Source organism: Microtus ochrogaster, chromosome 1, assembly GCF_000317375.1.
Source record: "Microtus ochrogaster isolate Prairie Vole_2 chromosome 1, MicOch1.0, whole genome shotgun sequence".
Lineage (NCBI taxonomy): Eukaryota > Metazoa > Chordata > Mammalia > Rodentia > Cricetidae > Microtus > Microtus ochrogaster.
Genome location: NC_022009.1, coordinates 50,500,439 through 50,509,859, shown reverse-complemented (window position 1 = coordinate 50,509,859; position 9,421 = coordinate 50,500,439). Strand labels below are relative to the sequence as shown.

The 9,421-nt window shown below is 38.1% G+C and overlaps 1 protein-coding gene across 3 annotated transcripts in view; it reads right to left on the bottom strand.

The window, feature by feature from the left end:
- Nucleotides 1–1,223: 1,223 nt before the first annotated feature.
- Nucleotides 1,224–9,421, bottom strand: part of LOC102002789 (zinc finger protein 383-like) — a 20,363-nt gene continuing 12,165 nt past the window's right edge. For 2 of the 3 annotated variants that reach the window (XM_013347091.1, XM_026781632.1), the window contains 2 exons: nt 8,296–8,422; nt 1,224–3,732 (listed from right to left, as the gene is read on the bottom strand). In XM_013347091.1, coding sequence (XP_013202545.1) covers nt 2,078–3,732; nt 8,296–8,422 — 1,782 coding nt within the window. In that variant the 3' untranslated portion in view covers nt 1,224–2,077. Of the gene's footprint in view, nt 3,733–5,888; nt 5,976–8,295; nt 8,423–9,421 lie in introns of all 3 variants that reach the window. The other variant, XM_026781625.1, reaches the window with a different exon arrangement.

The following is a 9,421-nucleotide window of genomic DNA, read 5'->3' as shown; positions in this document are numbered from 1 at the left end:
AGAGAGAGAGAGAGAGAGAGAGAGAGAGAGAGAGAGAGAGAGAGAGAGAGAATGTTCTAAGTTGTACAACTTCAAACCCTGGAGGACCCTTGTCTCTCCCAACCTATAGCTCTTTCCCATGTCACATTCAACCTCTTTGCCAGCCAGATTCTACATTCTTCACCAGGATAAGCCTGGCTGGCTCTTCCTGATACCCCCTTTCACTCTGACCTAGACTAGGTCTCACATGTAATGTCCCCAAAGATTGGGTACCTCTTGGAATGCCCCAAAACTTGAGGCTCACGTAAGGACCCTTGTAGTCTTACCCCAACCTAGAGGCTTATTTAATACCACATTCAACCTTTCTAGCCAGCCATATTCAACATATCAATCATTCATCAGGGTTTAGCTAGGCCAGTCGATCTGATCCTCCCCTCCATGTACCCTTTCTAGACAAAAAAGCTAACAGCTCTGATGCTTGCTGCACTGTGTGAGAAAAGGTCGGCTGAAGAGGCCTTTCACACTTCAAAACAAGCCCCACTTCCCACCTATCCATCACTGCCTGAGCTGCTAGAGTCAAGTCTCAGGTGCGGGGGCTGCCCTGGCATCCTTTTCTGTGGACACGTGGAGCGTGTGGTCCTTCCTGGTTTCCCAGTTAGGTCAGTGGGAAACACAGCACATTTGTAAATCTTGCAGGCGGCACTAACCCAGAACAGTCATATGCCTACATTCCGCAGTGGACTGAGCTTCTGTGTATCCCACTAGGACAACTGACTTCAATGGCAGCAGGAAGAACTATTTTGTATTGATCTGCCATGTTGGTACCACCTTTTGATGTGTCCAAGAGACACCAATACCTCAGATCTGATCTCATTTTGATGTGTGTGTCTAACAAGGACTGGATGTTCAGTAACGCGAAGCCTATATTGGAGTTGGTCAGTCGGAGGTTGGTACTATATGAGAACCTCAAGAGTATTTTTCTCTCTCCTATCGTAGACAGACACAGGTTCAGTCCACAATACTCTGAAACTTCCCAGTCTGCCACATTTTCACCTAAAGATCCTGGGGAAAATGAACAATAGAGGTTGTTTACCCAAGAATATATTAGTAATGTTTGTCACCTAGAACTTTATCTGGAATAAAGAAAATGTGTTGTTTAGTTTTTGAAAAACAGTACACTCAGAAATGGGTCTTTTTCTTCTGACATGTACATGAGAATGAGCTTTCAGTTTCCATGAGCGAGCATATTTAGAAACTTTTAATATGTAATACAGCCATATCTTTTGAAAAGTGAGATGTTGGTAGTTCTTTGAGAGCCATGAGGTTTCTTCTATCAGATCAATTAATAGTATCTACCATCTCGGAAGTAACAACAAAGGGTTTTACATCATTCACACATGTAGATCCCCAATATCAATTACAGTATGAGTCCATATATAAAAAGGTTTTGTTATACTTTTTACATGTGCACAGAACATTAAGTGTTTCACTGCTCTTTTGAGTTGTGCATTTGGGACAAAGTTGAAATTTTTACTGTGTTCTCTGATGTTAAAATGCTTTGTGTCCTGATTTAAAGGCTTTGACACATTTGGTATGTTTATAGTGTTTCATCCTAATATAAACTAGTATTAAGGTGTGGAAAATAGTAAAAATCTTTGGCACTTTTTTTGCACTTGTAGGGTTTGTCTCAGGTGTGAGTTTTTGTGTTTCGTGAGGGTTGAAAAACTAAAAAGGCGTTGCCAGGTTCTGAATATTTCCCAGTTTTTGTCTCAGGTGTGAATTCAATGTTCAGTAAGAGATGAGTAACAATTTAGATTTTTCCCACATTAGAAAATATCATTTGTGTTTCTTTCTAAAGTGATGGTGGTGCCTAGCACAGGATTATAAACATCTGAGGTCTTGGTATTGCTTGTATTTGTAGGGTCTCTCTGCAGAAGAATGAATTCTCTGATACCAAGAACTTGTGAATGACAGACAAGTTGGAGACTTTGCTACACTCACTGCTTCCGCAGGACTCACCCAGTTTTAATTATATGACATTAAACAAGCCCTGGACTATGGATAAAGAATTACCACATTTTTACATTTGCTGTTTCACTCATGTATGAATTCTTTGATGTTTTCTAAGGTTTGAACACTGACTAAAGCATTTTCCACACTCATTGCATTTGTATGGTTTCTCTCCCGTATGGATTCTCTGGTGTTGAGTAAGGTTTGTGCAATGGATGAAAGCTTTGCCACACTCCCTACATTTGTAAGGTTTCTCTCCTGTGTGAATTCTCTTGTGTTTAGTAAAAGACGAACGGCAGTTAAAGGCTTTGCCACATTCTGCACAGATGTAGGGCTTCTCTCCAGTGTGGATTCTCTGGTGTTTTCTGAGGCTTGAACACTGGGTAAAGGACTTTCCACATTGTTCACACTTGTAAGGTTTCTCTCCAGTATGAATTCTCTGGTGCTCGCTAAGTGTTGAGCTTTGGGTGAAAGCTTTGCCACATTCTGCACATCTGTAGGGCTTCTCTCCAGTGTGGATTACCTGGTGTTTTCTAAGGCTTGCACACTGGGTAAAGGATTTCCCACATTGCTTACATTTGTAGGGTTTCTCTCCTGTATGGATTCTCTGGTGCTGACTAAGAATTGAGCAATGGTTAAAGCTTCTGCCACATTCCCCACATCTGTAGGGCTTCTCTCCAGTGTGGATTCTTTGATGTTTTTTAAGGCTTGCACACTGGGTAAAGGATTTCCCACATAGTTTACATTTGTACGGTTTTTCTCCTGTGTGAATTATGCTGTGTTTACTGTAACTTGAGCAATACTTAAAGGCTTTGCCACATTCATTACATTTGTAGGACTTCTGGGCATACCGATTTTTATGTTTTTGAGGTTTGAGGTTTGAAGTTTGATTAAACATTGTGTCACAATCTGTATGCTTGTGATGATTATCTTGAATATAGTTACACTGCTGAATGGCAAGCTTTGAGCACTGGGTAAAGAAATTTTCACAATTGAAAAGGTTTTTTGGAAACAGAGTACAGTTCTGGTTGGTGGGACTTGAGCCAGGGTCAATGTTATTGTGTACTTTGTCACACTGACCAGATTTCTCTACAATATCATTGCAATCATTTAGTGTAGAGCCGTTACTGCAAGCTTTGCTGGTTTCTTTACACATGTGTGTGGCTTTCCAAATATCTGTATCTGGATTCTGGCTATGCAGTAATAGGTCTGTAGCAAGTAGTGCACAACCATCAGAATTGTGCATCTGGCCATAGGAAAGATCAACTTGCTGGCTGAAGAGTAAGGATCGTGCAGGATAGGAAACCTCTACTTGATCAACTTTAGAGATCAGTTCTCTGTCTCTCAATTCTTTGTCTATGGAAATGCTTGAGTGAAAGATTTTTCCCGCTTTCAGATCTTCAAAACATCTTTTCAAAGGTAAGTTATATTGAAAAGTTTCCCATGGATATTTTTGTTTATAGAGACATGGCTCATCAAAAGTACCTGTCCTAGCACGGGTTTTTGTCACAGCCGTTTTCTGTTCTTGATCTCTGTTGTCAATGACATCTTTGCTATTGCCTGTGATCACGAATGGGCTATACTCACCACGGCAGGCTGTTTGACCTTTATTCTCATCTGCATTTGCCCGACTTCTCAAACTCTTGAGGCCATAACTTCCACGTCTTCTCTTAGTCACTTTTTTGAAGGAATATTTTAGGATCTGTTCTGGTGAAAAGTTCTGGGAAAAATGATGAGAAAGAGCTGAAATAAATAAAAACAAAACAAATTAACTTGATAGATTCTGGTGGTTGTAGTTTATAAATATATGTAAAGTTATACTAGATTGGAACATCAGTGAGAAACCACAGGATCAAAGGTTCTCAATACTCTCTTGTAAATTAACTTTAGAAAAATGAAATATTGACCAAATTGAACATGTGTACACTCCATAACCAGTTAAGAAATCACAAAAATCAAAAGCAGTCTGATTGTAGCTGGGGCAAAGTTGTTACTTCTGTCAACCACAGCTCCTCTTTTCCCTCTACAGCACAGCCAATTAGAGAAATTCAAACCTCCATCAGGAGAAAATAAATGAGGCTTTTTTTTTTTTTTAAATAGGGGCTGTCTGAAACCTGGCTACCTCCAATGATAGAGTGTAGGAGATATAAGATGTACTTGACATGACAGTTTTCTACAACTGAGACCAATGGCAAAACAAATACTGTTTTGGCACTCCAAACTGTCATCAGAGGTAGAGCCCATGGTAGTTAATGAAATATGTATAAAGATACAGTTCCATATAACAGATGTCTTAAAACAGGTTTCAAAGTCCTCAATAATCAAAAGCATGATGAAGACACCCTGTAGAAAAAAAAGTAACTCTTAAATATAAAACAAATTACTGGTGCTTATCAATTTCACTGAAAAATAAATTTAATCTACTCATCATGTACATCATGCTACTTTAAGTATATATTTATGTTGGAATGACTAACTCTATCTTCCTAACACATTACCATTTCATATAATTATAAGTTGTATACTTAGACACTTCCTATCATTTCCTTAGTACTTCTCAAAAATATATTAAATATACTCATGATCTATAAAAGTATGGATGCTCTTATGCCTATCCTTTCCCCCCAATTAATTCTAGATCTTTAGTAAACAGCTTATGGTCTCATAGCCTTATGCTCATCTTAATAAGTTTTTTCACCTTTGATCACTACGACTTCAGCACCCTCCTAAATTGACAGCCTCTTTTTATTTCTGAAATTAACTTTACAAATTGCACATTAAGATGTTAATTTCCTTTGTTTGCTTGATTTCATTTTAAGTCTTGCACTTTTACCCATGCGGCAGAAAATAAGATTTTCTCTTTTATATAGCTCAACATTAAACCAGTGTGCATATGGACCCAATGATCTTTTAAAATATTTTTTTATAATTTTAAATGTGTGTGTGTGTGTGTGTGTGTGTGTGTGTGTGTGCATGTACGTGTGAGCACATGCTCATGTGCACATTAGTGCAGCTTCCTGTGAATGTCAGAGGCATTATATCCCTCTAAGGCTGGAGTTACAGGCAGTTGTGCTGTGGGTGCTCAATGTGGGTGCTAGGAAGCAAATTTTGGTCCTCAGCAAGACAGTCTGTGTTCTTAAATACTGAGCTCTCTCTCCATCCCCGAAATGATCTGATCTGTTATTCACTTGTACTAAAGTTAACTTCTATTTTGGTAACTTCAAATCATGCTGCATTATTGGTGATATTCTCAATAGAGTGATTTAGTATTGTTTGCCCAAATATTTAGTCCCTGGGATTGCTGGAACAAAGGCACATTTGATTTTTATGGTTTCAAGGTGCCAACATGCTATCACCCCCATGACTGCTATAATCCATTGCTGATTCTTTTTTCAAAGGGCAAGTTTCAATGAATGTTAATACAGTACACAAAGAAACAAAGTGATGCCTCAGTGGAAAGAACATGAAAAATACTGCAAACTCATCATTTAAAAACGGATTTATGAATTATGTAAACAAAACAACCATCTAAAGATAATGGATAAATAAAACATGAAACACTAAAATCAAGAAAACAAGAATACAAAGAAATAGACACCATAAGAAAATAATATAGGAGACAAATTTAATAAGAAATAATGGTGGAAAAACTAGAAATTATGGTGAGGAAACACATCAGAATTCAAGCAGCTTAATTAGTTGCTTCAGGCTGAAAGACAGAGAGTGAACATGACACACACAATGGAGTCTCCGCTTCACAAGTCAAAGAGATATCTTGAGAGCAGTAAAAGTGATGCTGCTCTTATGACCTCAGAGGAGCATCTAAGAGAAGCATTGTAATGCAGATGTAAGATGGAGAACACAGTGAACGTGCTGGAAGAATAAAATCTAAAACATACCACCAGCCAACCCATCCTTCAAAGGGAAAGAACTGCATCCAAGGATATATAAACGCTCTAAACGACCATCTCCGCTGGACTGCCCTACTGTTACGAGGCAATACAAACAAAAAAATTTAAAGCTCTGTGGAAAATCAAATACAGAGCAACAGAATTCCGTGCATGTATGAGGATGTACAACATACTTTTAATTTCTGAGTAGAATTTAAAAAAGATAAAAGCAAAGCTTTATCATACATCTGTTGGTAAATCCAGACACACTCTAAATAAAACAACTATTATCAATACTATCACAGGAAAGGGAAATGTAACTGCAAAGGAAACTTGCATGAACTGGAAATTATATTGTCATTAGTACATACAAAAAAAAAAGAAAATGATGCTGCATCATAGGAGGCTCTTTTAGATGGAAGGATTCAGGTGTGCTAAGATCATGAAGGAAGAGGACAAAGAAAGTGGGCATGGCCATAATTATGTTATAAAAGTATACACTTTCAGTAAAAAAGTTATGTGATAATGAAAGAAAATAACCATGCTATCAAGTTTTTTTTTTTCTTCTTCTTCTTCCAACTAGACAGAAGCTAGAGTCTTCCAAGAAGTGAGAGGAGGGAACCTCAATTGAGAAAATGCCTCTATAACATAGGCTTATGGAAAAGCCTGGGGGGGGTGCGTTTTCATATCCGATGATTCATGTAGGAGAGCCCAGCGCATTGTGGCTGGTGTTATTGCTGGCAGGTGTCCTAGGGTATATATGAAAGCAGGTTGAGCAGGCAATGGGGAGCAAGCCAGTAAGCTGGACTACTCTGCAGGCCTTTCCTGTCTCCAAGTTCCTGCCCTCACTGCCCTCAGTGATGGACTGTGATATGCAATTGTGAGCCGAAATAAACCCTTTCCTCCCCAAACTTCTTTTGGTCATGGTATATTTATCAAAGCCACAGAAACCCTAATTAAGACAAACACAAATGGCCATTTCTCTAGGAGAGCACAACTGTAATAAACACATATACAACGCACTTCCCACTTCTCACACATAGGGTGTGAACACTGAGAACTGAAGCAAGACACTGAAAGCACCGTAATAACACTGACTTCATACCCTACTTTTCGTATTATAAAATAAAGCTACACGGAGAACTAATTAGGAAACAAATCCTGAAAATACTATAAAAACCTGACCTACAGACACAAACAAATATTAAGTTGGATTACCTGGTAGGATACAACACAAGTCCTAACAGATAGATTATTGAGGTTTATTTCTAACCATAATGAAATAATACATAGACATCAACAATGGAAGAGAAATAAGAAAACCTAAAACTATGTGTCCTTTAAAGGACATATGCATGATTATGGTACTATTACAGAGGAGAAGATAAAATTAAGGTGACTGTTATATCCAACATAATCTAGAGAATTCGTTTAATTTCTATCAAAACCTGAAAATTATTTTTTTAGCAGAAATATCTATAGCAATTCAAAAAAATCAGATGAATCTATGATGCTAATGACGAGTTCAAAACTCTTAAGAAAAAATTAGGAGCCATCAGGTTTCCTGAGCACAAAGTATATTAAAAGTAACAATGATCAAAATGGTTTTCTCCTGATATTAGGCTAAACAGGTAGACTTATGGAAATCAGGAGTGTGGTAATACCCAGGTGATGGCCAAATGAAGATGTATTTCCACAGTAACTGCAACATTATTCATAACAGTTAAGGGGTGATAGCAACCCAACTCCCCTTGCATAGCTGATAAAATTAATTTGGAATGTGCACACAGTGCATTACACCAACTTCTAGTGTGCTTGCGCCTTGATCTTTGCATCTCTCAACTGTGTCCCCTGCTTCATCCATTCCTCCTACCTACTTTACATCCTAGGGCTCTTTTGTTTGTTTCCAGAGGGGTAACCATGCATGACGTAGAGACAGTAAGAGCTGGTAATTAGAAAAGAGAACATGTCATATAGTAGGATTGCTCCTGTAACACATCAGGTTATCTGTCTCACTTCTGCGCTCAATAGAAAAGAGAAGATTTGGTAGAGAATTTAAGAACAATACTAGTCCAAATGTGATTTCAAAAAGACATATGAGACCATATTTTCAGTTTGCAAATACTGAGCTCTACCTCTGACTATAATCAAATCGAAGCTGAAGAGGAGATGTAGACCAGAATATGACATGCCATAGAAATGATGCAATCACCACTAAAGTTAGGCTGTATATGGTCTACAGAAAGAGGAAAGGGACAATGACAAGAATAATGGGAATACTCTACGCCTACAACTGTTCTGTAAAGCACAGATCTGCATTGGTCATGAAAAGCACAGGCCACAGCAGACATTTTTGAAAGGAAAGACGTTAAATGCTGGCAGTGTGTTGGGAGCTCTGCCGGGATTCTGTCCTCACCCACAGAGACCAGGTTTCTGTAGTTCTCTAACATCACATCCCTATACAGATCCTGCTGAGGAGGGTCCAGGCATTCCCACTCATCTTCAGAGAAATCAATGGCCACATCGCTGAATGTCAACTGGTCCTGAAATAAAAATGAACGAAAGAAATAAATAGCAAGCTGATCAGAGTTTTAGTATCACCCAAGAAGAGAGTTAGAACTGGTGTTGACATAGGCAATTGAAATTGTTTAGTAAGGCGCGTTTTATATCACATTAATATCCTACATCTTACCTAACCAAGTTTAGGTATGTCATAGCTCTGCTAAATCAGTGTAAACACTCTAACTTTATGACCTTTAACATGCCAAAGTAAAGCATCAAAATATGCACTATATAAACTACTATATACAACACTGTATATATTTCTTAGGTGAGAAAGTCATGGTAAATTACACAGGTGATGATTCTGATTTGGGAGTTCTGGAGAGGAGTCAGGGTTTCTAAGGACGTGGCTCAGTAGAGATGCCGATGCCAGTGTCCAAGGGCTATTCATTAGCAACCATGAAGTAGAACACTAGTGGAGGAATTCACTGGTAAATCTGACTGTCAAAGTAATTATGCATTTTATTACAATAGGAAGTAAAGCAAGAATAATTTTTTTGATTATTTAAAAGTATCTTCTATGGGAATGATTTTATATTTCTTTTTTTCTACATCAGTTTTCAAATACATAGCAAGTAGTCAAGCCTAGGTTCTGACCAAACGTCCTGTTCCAAGATTCAAATGGAAACAAAGTTAAAATAACTAAAATAACCTTCAAGCAGTTTCCACATGAGATTGGGAATGAAATGTGTTCAGAAGGAAGCAAAACAAAACTGATCAAATAATATTTATATTTTATTTCTACACATAAAAATGGTAGCTATAAATTCAAAACAAATTCAAAAAAACTATGGCTGTGTACATTTTCCAGTGACAGGTTGTTGGCTATTACACGTAAGGCCCGGGCTCCTCCTGAAGACAAATTCAAACACACACACACACACACACACACACACACACACACACACACGAGTAGAATGTTAAAGTCAAACATGAGAAAATGGGTCTGGAGATGTAGTTCAGTCTGTTGAGTGTACCTA